General features: G+C 30.2%; 2 protein-coding genes and 1 long non-coding RNA gene across 5 annotated transcripts; 2 read left to right on the top strand and 1 right to left on the bottom strand.

Annotated features, from left to right (window-relative positions):
* Positions 1–222: 222 nt before the first annotated feature.
* LOC109797531 (18 kDa seed maturation protein) lies at positions 223–1135 on the bottom strand. The gene is made up of 2 exons (XM_020357592.2): positions 965–1135; positions 223–850 (listed from the first exon to the last, which is right to left on the bottom strand). Exons 1-2 carry the CDS (start codon positions 1070–1072, stop codon positions 428–430), a joined length of 531 nt encoding a protein of 176 aa, XP_020213181.1. The 5' UTR covers positions 1073–1135; the 3' UTR covers positions 223–427.
* An 8686-nt stretch (positions 1136–9821) lies between these two features.
* Positions 9822–16592, top strand: LOC145949407 (uncharacterized). The gene is made up of 2 exons (XR_014427625.1): positions 9822–15680; positions 16361–16592. It is a non-coding gene; the product is annotated as an uncharacterized LOC145949407 (long non-coding RNA).
* A 4779-nt stretch (positions 16593–21371) lies between these two features.
* LOC145949406 (omega-6 fatty acid desaturase, endoplasmic reticulum isozyme 2-like) lies at positions 21372–25534 on the top strand. Of its 3 annotated transcripts, none has more exons than XM_083059365.1 (2): positions 21372–21485; positions 24184–25534. In XM_083059365.1, exon 2 carries the CDS (start codon positions 24195–24197, stop codon positions 25344–25346), a length of 1152 nt encoding a protein of 383 aa, XP_082915491.1. In that variant the 5' UTR covers positions 21372–21485; positions 24184–24194; the 3' UTR covers positions 25347–25534. The 3 variants fall into 3 exon arrangements, with proteins under 3 accessions (XP_082915491.1, XP_082915489.1, XP_082915490.1); XM_083059363.1 differs by lacking the exon at positions 21372–21485 and adding an exon at positions 21889–21925; XM_083059364.1 differs by lacking the exon at positions 21372–21485 and adding an exon at positions 23909–24055.

Raw genomic sequence — 25534 nt, 5'->3', positions numbered from 1 at the left:
AACCCTAAACCCTAAACCCTAAACCCTAAACCCTAAACCCTAAACCCTAAACCCTAAACCCTAAACCCTAAACCCTAAACCCTAAACCCTAAACCCTAAACCCTAAACCCTAAACCCTAAACCCTAAACCCTAAACCCTAAACCCTAAACCCTAAACCCTAAACCCTAAACCCGGTTTTCGTTTATATATTGAAACGAAATACTAAAACCAAAGAAATACTATTTATTTTACACAACCAAGGTTTTCGTTTATTTATTGAAACGAAAGTGATACAGAAATATGAAAACACACTACGCATTTCTCCATATCAAAAATGGAGAGAAAAGGGAGACAAACATGAAGATAACTAAACAAGAACAAAAAGGGAAAAACCATACTTGTTATTAAACTGTTGCTAATAAACTTTGATGATATAATCATCATTACTTAACTATAAGTACCACCGGTTCCATACCCATAATCATTTGGGTTCCCGCCGGTACGAGTGTTATGGGCCGTAGCTGTCCCACTCGGGCCTCTATTGGCCCCAACGGGGTGGGAGCCCACCACTCCCTCAGTCACATGGCCCGTGGGCTGCCCAGTTCCATGACCAGGCATAGCCGACGTTTGATGGGCCCCCATGGGCTGCCCATATTCCCCGGTTGTGGAGTACGTGGCGGTTCCGGTCCCAGTTCCAGTTCCGGTGGTATAGTGACCCTGTCCCATGTGCCCCGCCGCGGTCGACTGTTTCGCCGCCGCGTTATGCTCACGCGCCGCCTGCTTTTCCAGCTCCGCCTGGGTCATCCTTGCGTCTTTCTTCTGTGTTGCCATCTCCTTTTGCACCGGATTACGTGCCGTCATCCTTTCTGCCTGGTTAAACCAAAAACAAGAAAAACATTGGTTCCATCATAACATGGTTTGATGTAACAAACACACACAAAAAACACAAAGTGACCAAAACAATTGTTAAAACATTCTTCTTACCTTCTCTTGGACAGTGGCCTTGGTCTTCTCCATGCCAGACTTGGCAGAAGCGCCAATATTTGCGGCCTTTTCCTTAAGGGACTCTCCTGCTTTCTTTCCGCTCTGCATTTTCAAAGATGGATTCTTTGTTTCTGAGCTTAGTGAGGGTTCTTCACCTCATGCAGCATGCAACCCAATAAATAAATTTATGTGCTACGCTATCTTTACCACACGTGTCAATGCCGTACGCGTGGCAACTTTCTCAGCTAATTGCTCTCGTCGCCTTACACGTATCTGCCGCGTACCTGTTCGTGACCAACTTAGACACCGCATGGGTTAGAGGTTCTAGGCTTCTAGCATCACCTATTTATTTGTTTATCAAAATCATTAAATTCAGATTTTTTTTAAAACTCCTTTAATTAATCAAATGGCTGATCGACCATTGCAGGGTTATTATTAAAATTAATTACGTAAATGGAACTGTTTTGAAATTATTTACATCTTTGAAGAAATTTATCACAGTTATTATGGCTCACAACGACATTAGTGTAATGTGTATTTATTTTTATTTTATTTAGAATGGCTTGAATTTAGCCATATAAAAATTGTTACCAGCTGTAACGATATTAATAATATTAATAATGTCGTTATCAACTGTTTCAACATCTAAAATGGCTCAATTTTTTAAAAAATAATTTTTTTCATTTAAATAAAAAAAATTAAAAATAAATTTATTTTAAGAGCTGAGCTTTTAAAATATTTTAATAATCTACAAAAAAAATAAGATTTTTTAAAAAATAACTCAAAATAGTTCAGTCAACCAAAAATAAATTAATAATATATTTTAAGATAAATTTAAATAAAAATATTTAAGATAAAAAAAAACTCCGTTTTTATAATGAAAAAATTTTAAAATACTGAAAAAAAAATGTTAAAAAAATATTTAAAAAATGAAAATAAGTAATACGAAAAAAAAGGATCATTATGGACAATAACGACATTAGTAGTATTTAATAAAATAAATTTAAATAAAAATAATTAACATTAAAAAATTCCATTTTTATAAAGAAAAGTTTTATTAAAAAATGGAAGAAAAAAAATTCTGAAAAAAAGGTGTATAGCCTCAATAATCCAAAAAACATGAAAAATTTGAATAAATAAATAAATAAAATGCAGTCGCTATGAGTTATAGGATCTGACAGATAAAAAAATGAAAAACTAAACAAATAAATAAAAACTCAGGTCGTTATGAGTCATAGCGATAAAAAGTTATTATGCGGCATAACGACTCTAGGTAGTCAAAAAAAAAGTACAAAATTTTAAAAACAGTAAACAAAAATTGTTAAATACATCTGAAAAAGAAAAAAAAAGAAAAAATATAAAAGAAAAAATAAGTGAAGGAAAAAATGTAAAAAAACGCAAAAAATAATGAATTACAAAATAAAATTTTAAAAAAACATTGGTCAAATAAATCTGGAGAAAAAAAAAAACAAGGTCATTGTGAGCCGTAGCGACTTCTTTGGCTATATGGCCTCAATGATAAAAAAAAGCGAATAATTAAAATAAAATTAAAAACAAAAAAACAAAAGGCGCTATGGAATATAAGATCTGATTGATAAAAAAATGAAAAATTAAATTTTAAAATAAAATTAAGGTCGCTATGGCCCATAGCGACTTAGGTAGTCCCAAAGAAAAAAGTACCGCACTTGACTTCCTACATGCTTACTACATGTCATTTTTACCGCAAAAACACCAATAAAAATTCGACAGATGACACCATAACAGTTAAAAAAAAAAACTTACCACCCATATAACCCAGTTACCCTGAGCTCCCCCTATCCCCCACATTTGTCTCCAGGTCAGGTATGCAATTTTTTATATTTTTCAGTTGTGATAATTTTTTTTATAAGTTTATATAATTATAAATTTTTAGTTTAATTATTAATTTTATTATATTTTCGTTATTTAAATTAATTTGATTGTAACATTCATATTTTTGAATTTTTTCAGGTTATTGCTGATTTGTTTTGATTTTTTCATGTCAGGTATTTTTTATTTTAGGTAAATGTTTAGTTATTCATAATAAATATTTAATATTTAAAAAAATTGTGAGTTATTCATGTCAAGTATTTTATATTACCTTCATTTTTTAAAATATAAATTAATATTTTAAAATCGTTAATATATTTACATATAATATATATAAATAAAATTTTAATTAACAAATAAATCGATAGGGTACATAACGACTTTAGATTTCATATTTTTAATTAATATTTATAAATTAATTTTATTTATTTAATAATATATGAAAATTTTATATTTTACTATTTACTTACTTTATTATATTTATATTTAGAATAATATCTATATATATATATATTATAATTATATTTTTTATATTAAATAATTCAATCTAAAAATTATTTTATTTTTTCTTCATTTTTTAACATTCTATGTTAGTATTAATTAAATAAATTTATTTTTTTAAAAAAAATTATATTCTATATATTTAAATAAATTTATTTTTTTAAAATTTATTAATTGAAATCGCTATAACCTATAAAGTCTTTATTTAAATATATTTTTTAAGAGAAAATTTTAGGCGTTATAGCGATGTTATTGTATTAATTAATATTTAAAAAATAATTTTATTATTTAGTAATTTTAAAAAAAATTAGTTTGCTGCTAAGAAAAAATTTATACACTTTTTTATATTTATATTTATATTTATAAATATATATATATATATATATATTTTAATAATTATATTTCTTATATTAAATATTTCAATTTAAAAATAAATTTATTTTTTATTTATTTTTTAATTGTATATGATAGTTTTAAAAATTATTAAATAAAATTAATTTTTCTAAAGTTGTTATATGTCAAAATTTAAATATACTATTTTTTATAAAATAATAAATAATTGTCTCTTTAGATTGTATCGACTTCATTTATTTATTTTTTATAAAATAATTTATACGCTATTCAAAATTAATTAAATAAATTAAATCTTTTTAAAAATGTTATATACTAAAATTTTAAATAATTTATTTTATAAAAAAATAATTAATTTGTGTTGCTATAATCTGTAGTGACTTCATTAAATTATTTTTTTAATTCTCAGCCAAACATGATATCGTTGTGTGTCGTTAGTGGCTATAACGACTTTAGTTGAAGCATTACCGGTTGTGGCGACATTTTATAACATGGCTTTCATGGCTTCTAAACAAAAAAAAAACATGTGACACTAGTGTCGCTATGGACCATAGCAACAATGTAGTAAACTGTCCCAAAAGCGTAAATAATTTCAAAACAGTTCCATTTACGTAATTAGTTTTAAAAAATACCCTACAATTGTCAATGAGCCTAATCAAATAGGTTAAACTTAATACTTTATTTGGTTTAGTAAAAACTTTAGATTTATACAATCTACATTAAGGTTGAAAGAAATAAAAATTGAGGAACAAAATTTATCATATTTTTAATAATAAGTGTTATGTGTTTTTTTTTTTTCAAATTGTAATTTTAAAATGATTTTTTAACCTTATTTATTTCTATGGGATCATACAAAGGATAGTTAAACTAAATCATGCATTAAGAATAGAAGAGTAACAATTAATCAAATAAAAATCATTATCAATTAAGAACATGAAAGAGTTACACGAAACAAGGTAACTATGTTAATTGCTAATAGTGAAGAACTTAGTTGCTCATAGTTAAGAAATTCACTCACAAATATAGATCGAGATCTTTAAAGGATTCATGATTACAAGAATATCACTCTCACCCTCTCAGATCTTTGAGTAAATACTAAAAAATGAAATGTCTCTGGACAGTGGCGGAACTTAATACTTTATTTGGTTTAGTAAAAACTTTAGATTTATACAATCTACATTAAGGTTGAAAGAAATAAAAATTGAGGAACAAAATTTATCATATTTTTAATAATAAGTGTTATGTGTTTTTTTTTTTTCAAATTGTAATTTTAAAATGATTTTTTAACCTTATTTATTTCTATGGGATCATACAAAGGATAGTTAAACTAAATCATGCATTAAGAATAGAAGAGTAACAATTAATCAAATAAAAATCATTATCAATTAAGAACATGAAAGAGTTACACGAAACAAGGTAACTATGTTAATTGCTAATAGTGAAGAACTTAGTTGCTCATAGTTAAGAAATTCACTCACAAATATAGATCGAGATCTTTAAAGGATTCATGATTACAAGAATATCACTCTCACCCTCTCAGATCTTTGAGTAAATACTAAAAAATGAAATGTCTCTGGACAGTGGCGGAACTTAATACTTTATTTGGTTTAGTAAAAACTTTAGATTTATACAATCTACATTAAGGTTGAAAGAAATAAAAATTGAGGAACAAAATTTATCATATTTTTAATAATAAGTGTTATGTGTTTTTTTTTTTTCAAATTGTAATTTTAAAATGATTTTTTAACCTTATTTATTTCTATGGGATCATACAAAGGATAGTTAAACTAAATCATGCATTAAGAATAGAAGAGTAACAATTAATCAAATAAAAATCATTATCAATTAAGAACATGAAAGAGTTACACGAAACAAGGTAACTATGTTAATTGCTAATAGTGAAGAACTTAGTTGCTCATAGTTAAGAAATTCACTCACAAATATAGATCGAGATCTTTAAAGGATTCATGATTACAAGAATATCACTCTCACCCTCTCAGATCTTTGAGTAAATACTAAAAAATGAAATGTCTCTGGACAGTGGCGGAACATCAATAAAAAATTTGGGGGTGCCAAATTAATTTTTTTTATATATAAATTAATTTTTTTATTAATTAAAAAATAACAAAAAAAAATTATTTTCTCTACTCAAAATAAACATGCATAATAATAAAATTCAAAAAAAAATTATCATTCACTAGTTATAAGAATCATAAAATAAATATATATATATATATATATATATATATATATATATGAATATATATATATATAAAATATTTAAAAAAAAGTTTGGGGGAGCAACGACTCCCCCTGTCTCTTAAAAGGTCTGCCACTGTCTCTGGATTGTCTTGAGCCCTAATTCCATAATATTCTAAATGGACTTTTTTTGTGCATACCCACTTAAGCAACAAGGTTGGATCACTTAAGTGAGTTAGATGACGTGTCCACATGAACATTGTTGTGTCAGTTTGCTCAGAGCACTCAGATTGTTGGCTTAAGAACCAGAATAAATTAAAAAAAATTTCTAAAATAAATTAATAAAAAAACTATTTACCAAAATAAATAATTTTGGACAGTAAGATGAAGAAAGCGTCAAAATGAGTGACGATTTGTGGAAAGCGTCGACCTGAGTGACAAGTTCGTACTGTTCAACTGTTCCCACGTTTCAAAAAACAACTGAAAACGTCACTGGTAGTGGCGTTTTCAGTTGAGCCAAAAACATACACTGAAAACGTCAAGGGTATTGACGTTTTCAGTTGTGTTTCAAAAACAACTGAAAACGTCAATATTCCTGACGTTTTCAGTGTATTTTTTTTGGCTCAACTCAAAACGTCACTATATCATCTGATAAGAACACTTATGGTGATGCAGTGGAAGAAACCAATTCATCAGAGTTAGACTACGAGTTTATATGTTTTTTCCTTTCTAGCTAAAGACTTGACCTCTATAAATCAATTGATTTTCGATGTGAAGATATGCTATTAGGTATATCCTGAAATGGAAACACTAAATTTGTATATGAATTATATACATTTTATTGAACATTATTCTGTTTGTGTTTGCATGGGCACTGCACAGACCCATTTGTTTTTTTCTGTTATAACAATACATGTCATGCTCTCGTCAATAGGTCATGAATATTTGATTACAATAAATCTCTTGGTTTTCATTTGATTGCAGGAAGGGATGGGATTTTGTCCGAGGCTCAATGGCTTCTTGATATGGGTCTTCATCCAAACTCCAATTCTGCAATGTAAAATAGTTGATGGCCTATAGGATTCGTGTGTATTGAGTTGGTCATTGTATTTTCTATATAAATAGTTGGAATGATTTTACTTTATTTTGTGTATGTGATTCACAAATATCAGGCAATGGAGTACTTACTAAACTGCAGAGAGCAAGGGGGTGAAAGTTCTGTCCGAGAATTTTACAAATTCTTGTCTGAGTTTCAAAAAGCATCACGGTAATGCATTTTTTTTTCTTCATAAAATAAAGGTAATAGAGAATTTGGCTCAACTGAAACACAACTGAAAACGTCAATACCCCTGACGTTTTTAATTGTTTTTTGAAACGTGGAAACAGTATGAACATTACGAACTTGTCACTCAGGTTGACACTTTCCACAAATCGTCATTCATCTTGACGCTTTTTTCATCCTACGTGTCTAAAATTATTTATTTTGATAAATAGTTTTTTTTTATTAATTTATTTTAGAAATTTTGTTTTTTTTTAATTTATTCTGGTTCTTAAGCCCAGATTGTTCACTTTAGTGAGCTATTCATAAAGGTGTCTTTTGTACTAGCTCACCCAGAACAACCATTTGGTTTACTTGAGTAAGAGTGAAGACACATTAGTAAATTTAGTGGGAACAAGTTGTGACGCAATAGGAAAAAAAAAGGTTGTGATGCAAGGGAAGACATGTTGTGCACTGACGAGAAAACACATGGTTGGTGCTTAATGAGTGTTGGGTGGTGAAAAAAATTGGATGGCCAAATGACACTAATGTTGAGTTGTGAGAATTCCGGACAATACAAAATATTTTAAAAATAAAGAGACTAAATTGAATCTAAAAATAAATAGAGTGATTAAAAATATAATATTATCTTTTTTATCTTTTTTCTACTTGTAAAAAAAACTTACATTAATGTCTATGTAATGAATATCAATAATATCAAGTATAACCAAGTCTATTAGTAACCTTTTTTAGATTAAAAAACTATTATAATGAACTAACGATTGTCAATTCAAGTGGTTCAACACTTGTCTCTATTAAAAAAGTATTGGGATTTAATTCATAAAACTATTGTAATGAACTAACGATTGTTAATTCAAGTGGTTCAACACTTGTCTTTATTAACAAAGTATTGGGATTTAATTCATATATTGAGTAGAGCTATTAATTTGACTCTCACTCGATAGGTTGACCCAACCAACTCGCAAATAAGGTTAGGTTAGACTTTAAAAAGAATAATTTAAATAAAATAAGGTCATATTGTCGCACTAAGCTCGACAAGCCAAATGAGCCTAGGTTAAACAAGCTTACAAGCCTATGAGCTAGCTCTTTAAATCAATAAGTGATATAATTTGAATTACCATCATTGTTAATCGGTAAATTTGCATTGTATTGTAAAATAATAGAACAAAATATAATAGTAATAATTTTTTTACTTTTTTGTGTTCATTGATAGAGTTGTGATTACAAGCTTAGATTTAGGGTTAATTGTTATAAAAATTATTGGTCAGGTTAGACCAAAAAATGAAAGCCCAAAAAATACAAGTTATATCAACTTAATTTAAAATAACATTTTGACCTGTTTAGGTTAGATTGAATTGAACTCGTTTGACATCTCTACTTGAATGTAGAATTGTAATAAGAGATATCACTTTATAATAGGGGTTGACCCAATAGGAATAGGTGGTATCTCCTTATCAAACAAAAAATAAACAATTATAAAGTTAAAGTTTTAATTAACATGTAATATTGAAGACGTGCTTGAATATTTTATTCATAAATGTTTTTAAGAGGAAAAAATAACTTGTTTATAAGTTGAAATTAGTTTATACATAAGTTAATTTATAAAAGATTAAATTTAAAAAAAATACTTATGCATAAATTTTTAAGAAAATAAGAGAAAAAAACAATTCTTTTTACTCATCTTTTCATATAATGATGACAACAATTCAAAGAGTTGGAACTTATAACTTGTCTCAATTCTTACCATTAGATTGACGATAATAATTTATAAGGAAGCATATTTTATTTTTAATTTTTTATATTCAAACGTTTCCTAATTAGTTTAAATTGTATTTTTCAGTTAAGTTTAACTTGCACGGATTGTATTTCATTTTTATGAAACGGTCCTCATATTTTGTGGCGGAATTGAACTACAATGGTCGGTGAATAAAGAATACGATGGGCCAATCCATCAAACTGGACAGCTTGAATTGGGCCTAACATTGCCCTTTGTGCACTGTAATTAAGGTGAACTTCAAATTTTCTCTGTTTATGGATCATGTCTTTGTTATATTTTCCTGTTACATTTATAACATTCAATTACATACTTCATTAGGATGTACGACTTAGTTAATTTGATTATTAAATTTTTCATAAACTTATAATAATTTTTTCAAACAAGTATTCTTAACATTGATGATATTTTTATTCTACCAACTACTCATTAAATCAAGAAAAATACATTAATTAAAAATATTTATTATCAAAATATAGTTAATGTAAAAATCATGATTGCTTAACAAGTTAACTTATGATATATATTTAATTTTAGTAATCTAGTCATTAAATTATTGGTGATATGGATGAACTCACTTATATTGATGAACTATGGAAAAGTTTAATGCATATCAAAAGATCACAATATCATTTTTTAAAATAAAAAATTTCTCTCTCCCCTTCTATTTTTCTTTATCCCTCTCTCTCACTCTCACTCCCCCTCTTTCCCTCTCTCTCCCCCTCTTTCCCTCTCTCTCTTTCTCTTTCTCCATCTACCTCCCCCTCTCTCTCTCCCCTTCTATTTCCACTACAAAAAAATGTTAAATAATAGAGGTTATTTTGCGAAGGTTTTAAAAATCTCCTGAAGTTATTAAATTAGGTGCAAACACTGCAATTTTTTTTATTTTATTTATGAAGGTTTATAACCTCTTCTAATTAAATAATATTTTTCCGCTTAAATCCCATTTTTCTCTAAAATAAAATATTTTTTGTGCTTAAACTACCCGCGCGTGCCTCCCTCTTATCAAAAAATTAGAATTCCCTTTTGTCAAAGAAGTGAGAAAACCCTAAACACAATTCGACGTTCGAGTGGCATTCGTGTAGTGAAGAACATTTGTTTCTTTCTCAAACGATTCTTGCGTAGATAGCTCAGGCCATATCGCCATTGGCATTTGCCTTCCATTCATGGGCATGGTCCCTTTGAAAGATGAAGTCATATGAGTTTCTCCTTCAATTGAATCAAAGCGTAGAGAAATCAGAAAACCCCACCAATCCTAAGCTTCTACCAATCGTCGTATCATTGGAAACCCTTAAACTCGTTGATTTTGGTCCCTAGCTTCTACCAATTGTCATACGTGCTTCCCATTGCCGCAACGCTCTATACGCACATATTTCCACCTTTTCTGCTTAGCTTATATTTTTTTTTATTAATTGTGGTTTTGATTTTTGATTTAGACGTTATGGTTTCATGGGGGTTTCGTCATTAGAGGTGATTATTAAGTTTTGGCTTTGATGGGATTTTGGAGAAATTGATTTTTTGTTTTCAGGGATTCAAGTTTGTTGCGTCGTCGACCCACTTCAAAGAACGGTGGAGGGTAGGATGCCGAGAATCTAAGAGTCAAGGTATTTGAGCAATATAGGCAACATGCCTATAATACAGGTGCATCACGACCATTAAATGAAAATAAAATATTAAATAATGAGCCAAGGGAGGATTATAATGGCTTTTATGAGCTGCTACATGATGGGAGTCAAACATTGTACGAAGGAAGCAAATACACAAAACTGGAATTTATAATCAAATTATATCATATAAAAGTTTTGTGTGGATTAAGTGACAAGGCAATGACTATGATATTGGATTTGTTGAAAGATGCATTTGAAGAAGCATAATTTCCTCCTTCTGTTTATGAGGCCAAGAAAATTATTAACAATCTTGGTCTTAACTATAAAAAGATTGATGCTTGTCCAAAACATTGCATGTTGTATTTGGGAGATGATGAAAAAAGTCTAGATGCTTGTAAGCATTGTGGTACATATAGATGGAAACCCAAGAAGAAAAAAATAGCTGCAAAGGTTTTACGTTACTTTCCATTGAAACCAAGATTGCAAAGATTGTTCACATGTTCTAAGACTGCAAAAGATATGAGATGGCATGTTTTGGAAAATAATAAAGATGGGTTGATAAGGCATCCAAGAGATGGAGAGGCCTAGAAGACATTTGATTTAATCCATCTTGAGTTTTCTCCAGATCCTCGAAATGTTGGCTTAGGCCTTGCGACTGATGGTTTTAATCCTGTTAGGACCTTGAGTTCTTCCTATAGCATTTGGCCAATGTTTTTAATTCCATATAATCTTCCACCTTGGATATGTATGAACCACACTTCGTTCATCATATCAATGATCATTCCGGGCAAACAAGGTCCTGAAAATAACATAGATGTGTACCTAAAGCCCCTTATAGAGGAGTTACAAGAGTTATGGAATGGTGTGGACACCTATGACACATCATTGAATCAAAATTTTAGAATGCGAGCAACTCTTATGTGGACGATTAGTGACTTTCCTGGCTTAGGCATGTTATCTGGTTGGAACACACACACCAGATTGGCTTGCCTGACTTGCAATTTTGATGCGGAACCTTGTCGCCTTCAAAATTGTAAAAAGTGGTGTTTTATGGGCCACCGTCATTTTCTAAGTAGAAATCATAAATTTAGATTGAATCGTGTTCGTTTTGATGAAACATAGAAGAAGGAAACCCACCATTCAAATTATTGGATCTGACATTTTTCGACAAGTGGAACATATTAATATTACATTTGGAAGTGGAGCCATTCAAAATGGAACAATAAAAAGATCTAGACAAGAACCCACACAGTGGAATAACAAAAGCATATTCTTTGAACTTCCTTATTGGGAGTCTAATTTGTTGCGACATAATCTAGATTTTATGCATATTGAGAAAAATGTATGTGACAATGTCATGTATACATTGCTCCATGAGAAGGATAAATCAAAAGACAACCTTAATGCTCAAAAAGATTTAAAAGAAATGGGCTTAAGGCATGATCTTTGGCCAAATGATAATGGAAGATATCACCTTGGTTTGTTTTCACTGACACGTGATACCAAAAAGTTATTTTTGAAAACTTTGAAAACTATTACAGTACCAGATGGTTACTCAAGTAACATTTCTAGATGTATTGATGAGAAACTTAACAAAATATTTGGATTGAAAAGTCATGATTGCCATATTATTATGGAACAATTGCTACCACTAGCGATTCGTAACTTGTTGCCAAACCATGTGACATCTATCTTAGTGGAGTTTTGTTCTTTTTTTAGAATACTTTGTGGTAAAATCTTATATCTTCTAGAACTTCAATTGCTCTAAGATCACATTATGGTTACACTATGTCACTTAGAAATGTTATTCCCTTCATCATTTTTCACAGTTATGGTTCATGTAACTGTTCATCTTATAGAGGAAGCAAAACTTGGAGGCCCAGTGCATTATTGATATATTATCCAGTGGAGAGGTAAACATTTTAATAACTTAAATTTATGATGTCATATTACAAATATCTTACTAATGCTATCTAATTTTTAATCATTTATATAGGGAATTAGGTCACTTAAAATCTTTTGTGCGGAACAAGGCACAACCTGAAGGATCCATAGCTGAGGGGTATTTAGCTGAAGAGTCTCTTACCTTTTGTTCTCGCAAGATATTGAGACAAGGTTCAATAAACCTAAACGTATTTGTGATGATCCAATTGATAATGAGACTTCTTTTGTGTCCTCTATCTTTCGAAAAATTGGTAAAGCAGTCGGAGCTTGCTCAATGTTCAGTTTAACTCCAATGCCAAAATTGCAAGCTCATCGGTATGTGCTCCTCAATTGCACAATGGTCACACCATTTGTAGAGTAAGTAAAATGAGACAAATTTTTATTATAAGTCTACTTAAAATATAATAGCCATGTGCATTGATTATAATAATTACTTATGTAGTGAATTTAGACAATTCATAAAAAGGAGTTCAACAGGAAGAAGACCTTCATCTACGGAGATAGGGAAAAAAGTCAATAAAGAGTTTGTTGATTGGTTTAGAAAGCGGGTGAGTAGTCATTTAGTGGTTAGAGATTTTTAACTTTTTACCATATTTGTCTTAAACTTTGACTTTCAATTTTTTTTAGATTATGAATCCAGACACAATGAGTGAAATGTCTACTGATCTAAAGTTTCTAGCACGAGGACCTTTGGATAATGCAAGAAGATTTACTGCATATAACATTAATGGGTTCAAATTTCAAACCTTGGCTCGAGAAGAGGGACTAAAAACACAAAATAGTGGTGTTTTTTTTAACATCTAACACATCATGTGTTTCAAGTAGTGTTGATGGCAACTTAAGGCAAGCAGACTTGCCATATTATGAGAAGTTGGAAGATATCATTGAGATTAACTACTATGGTCGATTCAGTGTTATCCTTTTCAAATGTAAATGGGTTGATACCACACAAGATAGAGGTATAAAAAGGACTGCTGGAATTTTAATTGTGTTAACTTTGATAGATTAATTCATGTTGGTGATCGTGTAGAGCATGAACCGTACATTGAAGCATCTCAAGCACAAATGGTGTACTATGTAGATGATGTAGTCAATGAAGGATGGAGTGTTGTTGTACATATAAAGCCAAGAGATTTATATGACATGGGAGAAGAAGTAGAAGAAAATGCATATGAAAATGAGCCATACAAAGAGCAAGAGCTTGAACAATTTTATAGGCTCGATGATCAGTATGTACAATTGGCTACAAACCATCTAAATGATAATATAGTTGATTGAAGTTTGACTCCTAAAATAGCAAGAAATTCACACTTGTTTGGCTATATTTATTTACTTTTGCACTTCCTTAAAGGTAATAATTTTGACTTGTAAATGTTGTAATTATTTCATTAATTAATTATTTTAAACTTGTTTTAATTTTGATAGTATATAATGTTTAATTTCATAGTTCTCTATTTATTTTTCTCTTAATGTGCAATCATGCCAAAGGTAAAGCATTTTAGAAATCCACAAAAATCAGCACCTCAATTACAATGTGATGCACCTTTAACACAAGCTCCAACACTTTATGTTCCAGCAATGAATCCTGAAATTAATTCCCCACCAATCGATTCCTCACATGATCCTGAAGTCCCAACTATTAATGTCCCACTTTCTCATGTATTAACTTCTGATGTTCCACAAGAAGATGAAACTACTAGACTTCATGTTGGGCGTGAGTCTACACAATGTTGGACTGTTGAGGCAATAGGTATATAAGTATTGTATTTTCATTTATAACTTGATAATATAAACTATACCAAATTTTCTTATTATTAAGTTTTTTATTGTTAAAGACTCTGAAGAAACTATTAAGAAGATTAAGGTGAAAGTTAGGGGAGTCAATAGCTTACCTAGGGAGTTACGCATCATTGTGGATTTTGATGACCAAGGCCAAGCAATTGGTAAAGCACAAGCCTTACTTGCTGGATTTCTCGGAACATTGGCAGCTGATTGCAAATTATTTCCTATGGATTATGATAGGTGGTCTGGACCTTCAAGCGTACCTAAAGCTTATTTTGATGATTGCTTTGAAACAATTTTAAAGGTATGATAATTAGTCATATATATAATTTTTTATGTCTACATTGCTTATAATTTTCCTATCTTTACTTTTTTGCATAAATATGTCTATTATTTTGCTTATGCAAGTTTAAATTTGATATGATATTGACAAATTTTTACTTTTTTTTGCCTCGATTTTATTTTAAGATTAATGAAGCTAGTGCAAAAAGGTATTGCAAAATGAGTATGGGAAGGAAATGGGTTGCAAATAGGAAAAGCTTGTGGAATGAATTTAATGATCCAACCAAAACAAGAGATGAAATCATAAGAAATGTGCCAATAGGCATAGATAAAGATCAGTGAGCTTGTTTTGTTCATTATCGTCAGAAACCATCAACATTGGTACAAATTTGATTGTTTTAAATATTAATTTTATTTTTTGGCTAATTATATGATTACTATGGGAAGTTGTAAAGTTTTCATTGCTTTTCCTATAGGAACTTTGTTGGAGAAATAAAGAAATTTGAAGCAAGCAAGTTATTCCACACACCGATGGCTCCAAAGCTAATCCTATAAGAAGAAAAGAGTTGGTAATGATACTAAATGTTAACTTTTACTATTTAAAAATTTTCAATATTTACTCACTCTTTATTTATCTTAGTTGTTAGAAACTGGGAAGGTACCAAGTCGTGGACAATTGTATATTGAAACTCATAAAAGGAAAGATGGATCATTTGTAAATGATGAAGCAAAGACTATAGTGGTAAATTTTTCCTTAGAACATTGATTTCAAGGATTGTGTTTAATCTTAAAACTTTTATATTTGATTTTATTACATGTTTGTAGGAACAAATTGAAGTAAGTTTGACTCAAAGCATAGTTGATGAATCTGAAGTTTCTCTTCTAGATGTTGTCGGTAGAGTGTTAGGGCCAGAGCACTCTAGGAGAGTACGGTGCATGGGATTGGGTGATGTTCCTTCTAATACGTTTAGGAATACAAGACTTCGTGTTTATAACTTGAGCTCTTCTTCATCTGGTGTTGCCTTTCCATCTTCAAACCAATGGCAAGAGAAATAAAACAATTTAGAATCAGCTTTTAAGGCCTTCATGATAATGAAGGAAGGAAGGATCCATGAAGAATTAGCTAGTTATTTCACTTCTGAAACACATGTAAGTAATTAATGTGCCTACATCATTATATAGTATGTGTGGTATCTTTATGCCAAAACTAGCGATACACACACACATTTTAGTATTTGGCTACATGGTTTGTAGCATGATTTCTGTTGCAATTTCTGGTACGGGTGGTTGTTTTGTTGGTTCATACTCTTTGGTTGCATGGTTTACAACATGATTTCTATTGTATAGTTTCTGGTTAAAATGGTTATTTTGTTGGTTCATGGTCTTTAGTTGCATTGTTTGTAACATGATTTCTACTACAATTTTTGGTTTGGGTAGTTGTTTTGTTGTTTCATAATCTTTGGCTGCATGGTTTGCAACATGATTTCTACTACAAGTTTTGGTTTGTTGGATGTTTTGTTAGTTTAGTTCTAGTTTTGGTTGTCCAGGATCTGAGTGGACTAATCTTAGTCCCTGGCTGTTGGTTTAGGAACTAGTTGGCTTCTACACATCTTTGGTTTGGTGTTGCTATTATGGTTTTGGCTTGATGGAGCTCTTGATTCGTAGTTCTAGTTTTGACTGTGGGTGGGTTATGTTATTGGTTGCATTAACTAGCTGGTTTGTTTCGGTCCTTAATTGATTTGGTCATGGGTGTTTGGAATTGTCATTATGATATAATATATGTGATATATATTTTTCTTAACTAAGTTTTTTTTCTTTTATTATTTCAGCCAAACTATGCTTCAAGTGTTCCTAATACACCTTTAGATGCAAAAGGATCATCTAGTGCTAGCAACCCTTAGATTGCTTATAATGTATTTTGGTTTTAAAGTTTAGTATAAGGCTAATTTGACAATGTTATGGATTTTATGTTGTACTTGGATTTATAATAGAAGTTTGAATTGTAAATCTTTGAACTATATGTTGGTATTTTGGTTATTAGCAATGGAATTTCTTCATCCATTTTATGTGTATTTTTTTTATTAAGTTTCTTATAAATATCAAAAGTGAAAATGGGAAATTGTAATACATGTAAATTATGCAATTAAAATGAGTATAAAAATTATTATACACAGGAAAATAGGGAGGATTATAAACTCCACAAAAATATATTGATTAATGATTGTGATGGAAGAGCATGGGCTAAAGGCCCAACCACTAGAGCTATGGCCAGGAGACTACTTGAAGATTTGACTGCTTCAGAGATTAGTGGGCCCAATGGGCTTGGTGGGCCTAGGGTGTTTTTCATATGGACCTTACTTGAATAAACACCATGATTTGTTGTATCTTATTAGTATAGGAATTTACTTTGATTTTGGTCTTGTATTTTGACCATAAACTAGGTTTAATGCTCTTGGGCTTATATTTGGGCTTCTTAGGCTTTGGGCTTTTGATACCCAATATTAGGCTCATTCTTCTTCTTGTATTATTTCCTTTTCATTGTATTCCTTAGACCATTGTATTTTGGCCATTAGATTAGGGTTTAAGGAGGATTAGTAGTTCATTTGAATTAGGACAAATTAGGTTAAATTTAGGATGGATTTAAGTTGCATTTAGGTCACACTTTTGGCACCACCTTGGCTGCACAAGTGTGACACCGAAATGCAACCCTAAATATATACTAAATTCAATCTAATTTGCATTTAGCTCCACATGACCGGTTATGCACATGTGACACAAGGTTTGAATTCAAATTTGAATTTGAATTCAAATCTTGGCACCAACATGTGACCTCTCATGTGGCGCCAAGTGTCTCCTCATTTTCGGTGACCTATATGTTTCCTCCTAACACATTTTGTACTCACTTTGAATCATTTATGAAATTTGTGAGCCATAGTGTCGAGTTTCTCTCTCAAAGTCTCTCTTGAGTTCATCTTCAAAAACCTTAGGAATTCACCTAGATTCCTTCTCTTTGAAGTGTGCTCTCCATTGATGCTTGAGCTCGGATGCTTCCGTCCTAGTTTTAGGTTGAGTTCATCCGTGAGTTCTCTAGCTTGCAAGTGTTCTTGAGTTGAAGAATCAAGTCTCTATTGAAGAAGATCCGGCCTAAGCAAAACCGTGGAGAAGAACCTCCATTCACTTCTCATAGTTTTGCTATCAGATTGTAATAGTTAATTTACTTTAAAACCTCTACTAAATAATCTTTACTGTTATTCCACTTCAAAGCCTCCAGTAAAGAAACCTATGCAATTAGCATAGCTTTAAAACCTCTTTTAACAGAACCGCCACTAAATACTCACAATACCAGAGGTTTCTAAAAAACGCTGCTAATTGCTTGCAACAAATGTAACTACAGAGATTTTTAGAAATCTCTGCGATTTATTTTGCGGAGGATAAAAACCTCCACTAAACTAAAAATAACCTCCAATATTTAGCTCATTTATTGTAGTGTTTTATCTCTCTGTCTCCCTTTCTCTCTCTCTCTCTCTCTCTCTCTCTCTCTCTCTCTCTCTCTCTCTCGTTCTCTCTCTCTTTCTACTCCCTTCTATTTCTATTTATCTTTCTCCCTCTTTTCCCCTCTCTCTCTCCATCTCTACCTCTCTCTTTCTTTCTTTGTTTCTCCTTCTATTTCTCTTTCTCCATCTCTCTCTCACTCTCATTCTCACTCCCTCTCCCTCTCCCTCTCATATAATCATTTCTCTTTTTCTTTCTTGTATTTCATTATTTTTTTTATCTTGTCAATTTTAATAATATTATTAATATTTTGTTTCGATAGTTTAATGATATTTATTAAATTTATTTATTTATTTATTTACTTGAATGAAATGAAATATATGTTTTTATCCTTCTTAATTATTATGTAACATTTTTATTATTTTTTTATTAAATTTTGTATTTAAATAATCTTGACTATAAATTTTCAAAATTTTAAAAATACTTTAATATCATATTTATAATAAAATTTGAGTAAATAAATATATCTAATAAATATATTTTAATAAAAAATATTTTTATAAAAAATTTTATATTAAATAATCAAACATATTTTTAATAATCATAATTTTTAGTATTTGTAATTCTTAGAAACCATAAACGTTCCCTAATAGATAAATCATAACTCACAAATCTATCTGTAAAGAAACTACATTCAAGGAATCTGACTCTTTGAACGAATTAAATCACTCGTAACCACCTTGAACAAATTATGCCATGAATCAAATTAGAACAAGAATGGAAAGAAAAACACCCTTTGATACGTAAAGAAACTACATTCAAGGAATCTGACTCCATGATGAACTTTCAAAAACCTTTACTCCTCACAATAATGTCAATTCCTATATAAATAACCCATAACTCAAGATGCAGGACAGAAGAGAATCCAATATTTGCAGCAAACGAAAACTGAATTACTCTCCTCTAATCACGGAACACTCCATCAGCAGCAATATTCCAACCAATCAAACTCATTACACCATCACAATTTAATTTAAAATACTCGAAGGGAAATAAAGCCAACAGATTATATGAATAGGATTCTTAAAGTTACCATACCACCTCCCTAGTAGTGTTTATGGAACGATTTTTAAAAAAATTCAAACTGAACCGAACTATTTTATAAAAGTGAATTGGTTAACCAATCCATTTTTTATAAAGTGGATCGGTTTGATTTTTTTAAAATATGGATCAATTTTTTTAAATTAGATCGGTTCGGTGTGGTGCAGTTATCCACTTTTTCCTCATATATGGATCGATTTTTTTTAAAAACCAAATCAAACCAAACCGATCCACTTTGTAAAAATGGATTGGATAACTGAACCGATTTTATAAAGTGCTTCGGTTTGAATTTTTTTCAAAATAGATTAGATTTTTCATTACGGATCGACTTGAATCAATTTAGATTTTTTGCACACTCCTAACCTTCGCCGCACCATCTGCAACTTGCAAGTAATAAATATAATAAAAAAGAGTTGCACATAAAAAAAAATATATTTTATCCTTATTATAAAACCTAAATTTTTAAATTAGTGTGATTACTTTTATAAAACTCAAATCTTTTGTCTTAACATTTTTTTCTTTACAACAATTTATGTATCATTAATTTTTATGTTTATCTTTCTACATCATTAATAAGTGTAATTTACTAATGTGAAAGAGAAAATTAGACACAAAAAAAGATTGCACAAATATTATTTCCTTAAGGGAATACACAAATTCTTTTTTACTTTCTCGAGAATCTAACTTAGAAATGTTAGTTTTCACATTTGATTTGTTATTTAAAAAATATCATTATCACAAAATATTCTTTTTTAAGAATGATCTTTATGTAAGTTTCTCATGAAAATACTCTCACGGGTGAGAAACTAATTTTTTTGAGATAAAAATATTTTTTTAATATAATAAAATCATCATGTTATCTTTAATTGGTTATTTAATGTACTTAAAAAACCTTTGATTTCTAGGTAAAATTTATAAACATTTTCAGAAATATTTATGACAAATCAAACAAATTTTCATCACTCTTAAAAATCATGATTTATAAGATTTATGATTTTTATGAATCATGATTCTCATATATGAAAAAAAATTGATGTGGACTAAATATCCCCTAAATGTCTCATAATTATATTAGTTTCTTTTTAAATGGTTATATATATATATATATATATATATATATATATATATATATATATTCACAAATCAATAAATACAATAAGTTTGCGTGTTTCTTTATAAAATAGTTTTAAAGTATTTTTTATTATAGAGATTTTTATTTTACACAATAACAAATGCATACTATTTATAAAAGTGTAAATTAATTACTACTTTCTTTCCTTTATGATAGTTGTTTAAAGTTATTTTACACAAACTTAAAAACATGATAAATTTTATATTTTTCAAAGAATGATTTTGATGTTTCCTATAATACTCTCTTTCATCTTTACTTCATAATAAATATATATTAATTATTATGTATAAATTAATTAAAAATTACGTGAGATGTAAGAGGTATAATTAATAACATAACAATTAATATTATCTTAAAATTTAAAAATGATAAATAAATAGAAACAAATTTTTACTAAAAATTTAGAAAATAAAAAGAAACAAAGGAGTAAAAGTTAAGTAAAAACTGATTAATGTTATCTTAAATATTAAAATTATAAATAAACAAATAATAAATTAATATGTTTTTATTCTTTTAAATATGATTTAAAATTATTTTTGATATTTTAAATATAAATCATTTAATCATACAATTTTAAAAGATCAATTACATTTTAGTGTTTCATTATCATATTTAACAACGCTCGCAAGAATATTAATCGAATCTAATATAATATTTTTAGTAACAAAAATCTTAATTAGTATGTAAATTTTGTGTCATGGATTTATTAATAAATAAGCTATATTTAACAAATCCACTGATAACATCTAAATAGAGAAGTTAAATTAAGTTTTTTTTATTATATAAACAAAAAAAATTAAATTTATAATTAAACTTACCTCTTATTCAAAAGATCAATAAATCATAAAAAAACTTTTTAGAAAATAAAAAAATTTAAAGATGAGTCTACATATACATGATAGTAAAAACTAATTTGAAGTATCAAATAATTAAAAGTATGTAATGAAATATTCTATATTATATTGAACAAGATATATAATATTTTTATTTATTTATAAATTATTGATGTATGTATGGCAACCAACTTTTTAGACATGAGGGAGGAAAGAGGTGATGAATGAGTGGGAACTGGGATGGAAGCCAAGTGGTAAGGGAAAGTAAGGATCGCCGTTAGCCAAACATGTCCAAATACTATCTTGTGGGTCCCACCTTCCATGACTCACACACTACTTAGATACCTCACAATCTTTCTCTTCACACAATATTTAAGTGCTTCGTCACACTTTCTGGTATTCCTCTCTCATAATCTCTTAATTTTTATTTTTATCTTCGTTTATATGAATGCTATCATTATCTTTCTTTGCATTTCTGCTTTGGCTTCTTATTTTTCATTTTCTTATTCTCACTCGATCGTCGTTTCTACTCTCCACGCTTCAATTCATCGAAAAAATTATGATTATTAGTTCATAATTCCTTTCAAAGATTTCGCCTGATTTTAGTAATCTTTTATTCGATTGCCACCAATTCTTACACATCGTTGTTCTTGTTATATATATATATATGAGAACAAAATATATTTGTATATATATTCTACATAAATGAACCTGTTTGTATAACTCTATGTGCACATAGTTAGCACAACACATCTCGTTCGGATCTATGGAGAAATACTATTCTTTGTGTTTATGTATTGTCAAACTCGTACGCATGACTGCTTGGAATTTGACTGGTTTGTTTATTCTTCTTATGAATTCTTATTTTCTCAGCCTATTTAATGATCTTCTGAATGAATAGATTAGTGGATCGTTTGGTTGGTAAGTTGTGAATAATATTCGTATTCTCTGTAGCGAGTTGGTTTAAAATAAAAAGTTATAGTTAACGAGAATTTGATTTCGGCCAATACTTAATTTTTTTCTTCTTCATGGTTTTGGATTTTATTGCCAAGTTTCTTATTTGAATACAATTATATCCCATTCCACGTAGGCGTGCTCTTAGAAAAAAAGAAAGAGAAAAAAATCTAGCTTTTTAAATTTCAATCCGTGGACAGTTTCGCGGAAAAGATTATATATTCTATTCTATTTATGCAACTAGAATTGCTTTATTCGACTTCTGCAAGACGGAACTCACTTAACCAATAATTTATGGGAAGATGGAACTTTTTTTATATCTATAACTTTTTTAAAGTTAAAATTGACTTAATTTTATTCTAACTTGTAAATTACAGTTTGTTCGGATGAAGTGAGAAAACAATTATGACTATTCTCATCTTTATTCAGATAAAGAGAAGAGAAAATAAATAACAGTTTCTCTTTTGTTATTTAGATAGAAAAAAAAATTAAAAAGAAAGTATAAGTGTCCTGTTGGTGGAGTAACATTCTCTTTTCTTGTGCCGGTTCTTCCGCCGATGAAGAGGCCAAGAGGATTTATGTTTTCAAATACTCAACATTCGTTTATTCCAAAGTTAGTACTTGTTTTAACGTTTTTACTTTTTCTTCTACGTATTATTCTATTACAATAAACAGCAAAAGTAATTTTTTTTAATATTCAAATCACAAAATATTTTTACGCTTTTTTCTCAATAACAACGAGGCATACACTTAAAACTATATGTAATATCTAAATTTTTCTCTACAAGACTGATCTTAGTGAGTTAATATCTTTTATGAGAGCGGGAGACAACCGAAAAGGTAAAAAGATTATTCAGACATAAAAGTGTTATTTTTAGCTAAAATTTCTTTTGCACAATAATTTTTTTAGCTTAAACTTGGAAAACTGTTTGAACAACAAAATAAAGAATTAACTAGATTGTAAAAATTGAACAAGAGTCGGAACCAAAAAATGGTTTTATCAGTTTTTTATTTATAATATTAATAGTTTCAGGTATTTTAAAATAAATAAATATTAAGTCATTAACTATTTATTGTGATTTTTTTATTAAGTTTAAATTTGTTGACGTAGATTTGAAATTTAACTCGATTTATATTTTTATGTTTATCTTAATTTGTTACTTTAATATATTGCATAATATTTGTGTAGTTTTAAGTATAATTATGTTTTTTGTTTGAGCTTTTTTAATAATGTGTAAGTCCGTGCTTATTTTAATTTAGCTTTCAAAAATGATTATTTTATAATTTTCCTTAAGAACTTGTATAGCAAATTATTTCTTTGAAAAAGTCTAGGATAATTTATTTTTTGGTTGAAAAAAGTTTACGATCACGTGATTCGTATTTGAAATGTTTCTCTATTGAAATTTGAAATGTTCTGGGCCATGAAGAGATAATCCTGCATAGAAGAAACACGTAATAACATCGCCCTAAAGTTTGGTGAGAGATGCTGCCGCCTGCATGCCCTAATACTATTTTATTTATACACGGAAAGGGACTGAAATAATATAATTAATCTGATGCGACACATTATTTAATATTGGCCATCCCCCCATTATTACTGTTTTATTTATTTGTGACTTGGTATGTTGTGGTCCGCTTCTGATTTCGCTGTTTGTTACATAAAAAAAAAAAATAAAAAAAAAACTCAAGCAAGGATCAAGATGTCATGTTTGTTTATTTGATTGATTGATGAGGTTAATTTGCAAGCTGTATTTGATAAATTATTCAACAAGCTTGTCAGATTTATAGGACGTATTGCAGTTGTGTGTATGCATTTATTTATAAATTAGACCACCACCAGTCCTCCTCACTGCGAAAAATCAAAATTGCTATCCACTTGGATTCTAGGAAGAAAATGCTGCCCATACTAGAATGTCTTGTTTAACACGTGCAGTTTAGCGTACCTAACCTCCGTTGAAAGAAGAGGGACGAGGATGGTGGTGGTCAACTTTTTAAAGGAATGCGTTCAGAAAGTAATTTATGACCTTTGTGAGAGTTTAATGATTATGTAATACGCTGAAAAAATAGTGGTTGTGATTGGTTAACAATTACATTGTCTGTTGTCGGTATAGATTATTTGGCTAAGCTATGTGATGTGCAGGCTGTGTGAAGATGGAGGCTGGTGGCAGAACCTCCGTTCCTCCCTCCAACAGGAAGTCAGAGAGTGACACCATAAAGCGGGTGCCATTTGAGAAACCTCCGTTTACTCTGAGTCAGATCAAGAAGGCCATTCCACCTCACTGTTTCAAGCGCTCTGTTCTCCGCTCATTCTCCTATGTTGTTTATGACCTCACCATAGCCTTCTGTCTCTACTATGTTGCCACCCATTACTTCCACCACCTTCCCCGTCCTCTCTCTCTCTTGGCATGGCCACTCTACTGGGCTGTCCAAGGTTGCATCCTCACTGGCGTTTGGGTCATTGCCCATGAGTGTGGCCACCATGCATTCAGTGACTACCAGCTGCTCGATGATATTGTTGGCCTTCTTCTCCACTCTTTTCTCCTAGTCCCCTATTTTTCATGGAAATACAGCCATCGCCGCCACCACTCCAACACGGGTTCTCTTGAGCGAGATGAAGTGTTTGTGCCAAAGCAGAAGTCCAGCATGAAGTGGTACTCTAAATACCTTAACAATCCACCAGGCAGAGTCATCACACTTGCTATCACCCTCACACTTGGTTGGCCCTTGTACTTGGCTTTCAATGTTTCAGGCAGGCCTTATGAAAGGTTTGCTTGCCACTATGACCCCTATGGCCCCATTTACTCTGATCGTGAACGCCTTCAAATATATATATCAGATGCAGGAGTACTTGCAGTATGCTATGGCCTTTTCCATCTTGCCATGGCAAAAGGGCTTGCCTGGGTCTTGTGTGTCTACGGAGTTCCATTGCTAGTGGTGAATGGATTTTTGGTGTTGATTACATACTTGCAGCATACTCACCCTGCACTGCCACACTATAATTCCTCTGAGTGGGACTGGTTGAGAGGAGCATTGGCAACAGTGGATAGAGATTATGGAATCCTGAACAAGGTCTTCCATAATATTACGGATACCCATGTAGCACATCACTTGTTCTCCACGATGCCACATTATCATGCAATGGAGGCTACAAAGGCAATAAAGCCCATTCTGGGAGACTATTATAGGCTCGACCAGACACCATTTATCAAGGCAATGTGGAGAGAGGCTAAAGAGTGTATTTATGTGGAGCCAGATCAAAGTACCGAGAACAAAGGTGTATTTTGGTACAACAACAAGTTGTGATGATTAGTACAACAACAAGGTGGGAAGCTTTACTTTCTTTTGTGTCTGTTTAGGATTCAAGCTTGCTTATTGGGAATAATTTTGTTGAACCCTGATATTGGTAGTAGTAAAAAGACAGTAGAATAGTGATTTTGTTCGCATAATCATCTATGAACAGCTCGATTATTGCACCATGGTTTCGTTTAAAA

The sequence above is a fragment of the Cajanus cajan genome, chromosome 6, assembly GCF_000230855.2.
Source record: "Cajanus cajan strain Asha chromosome 6, NIPB_CcT2T_4, whole genome shotgun sequence".
Lineage (NCBI taxonomy): Eukaryota > Viridiplantae > Streptophyta > Magnoliopsida > Fabales > Fabaceae > Cajanus > Cajanus cajan.
This window is presented reverse-complemented; position numbering and strand designations above follow the sequence as displayed.

What these genes read in the sequence shown, in the direction of transcription:
- LOC109797531 (XM_020357592.2), bottom strand. Translation starts at nt 1,072, where the DNA reads ATGCAGAGCGGAAAGAAAGCAGGAGAGTCCCTTAAGGAAAAGGCCGCA. An exon ending in AGGCCACTGTCCAAGAGAAG is followed by an intron (nt 851 to 964) that starts GTAAGAAGAATG and finishes TGGTTTAACCAG; the next exon opens with GCAGAAAGGATGACGGCACG.
- LOC145949406 (XM_083059363.1), top strand. Translation starts at nt 21,904, where the DNA reads ATGACTGCTTGGAATTTGACTG. An exon ending in GACTGCTTGGAATTTGACTG is followed by an intron (nt 21,926 to 24,183) that starts GTTTGTTTATTC and finishes TGTGATGTGCAG; the next exon opens with GCTGTGTGAAGATGGAGGCT.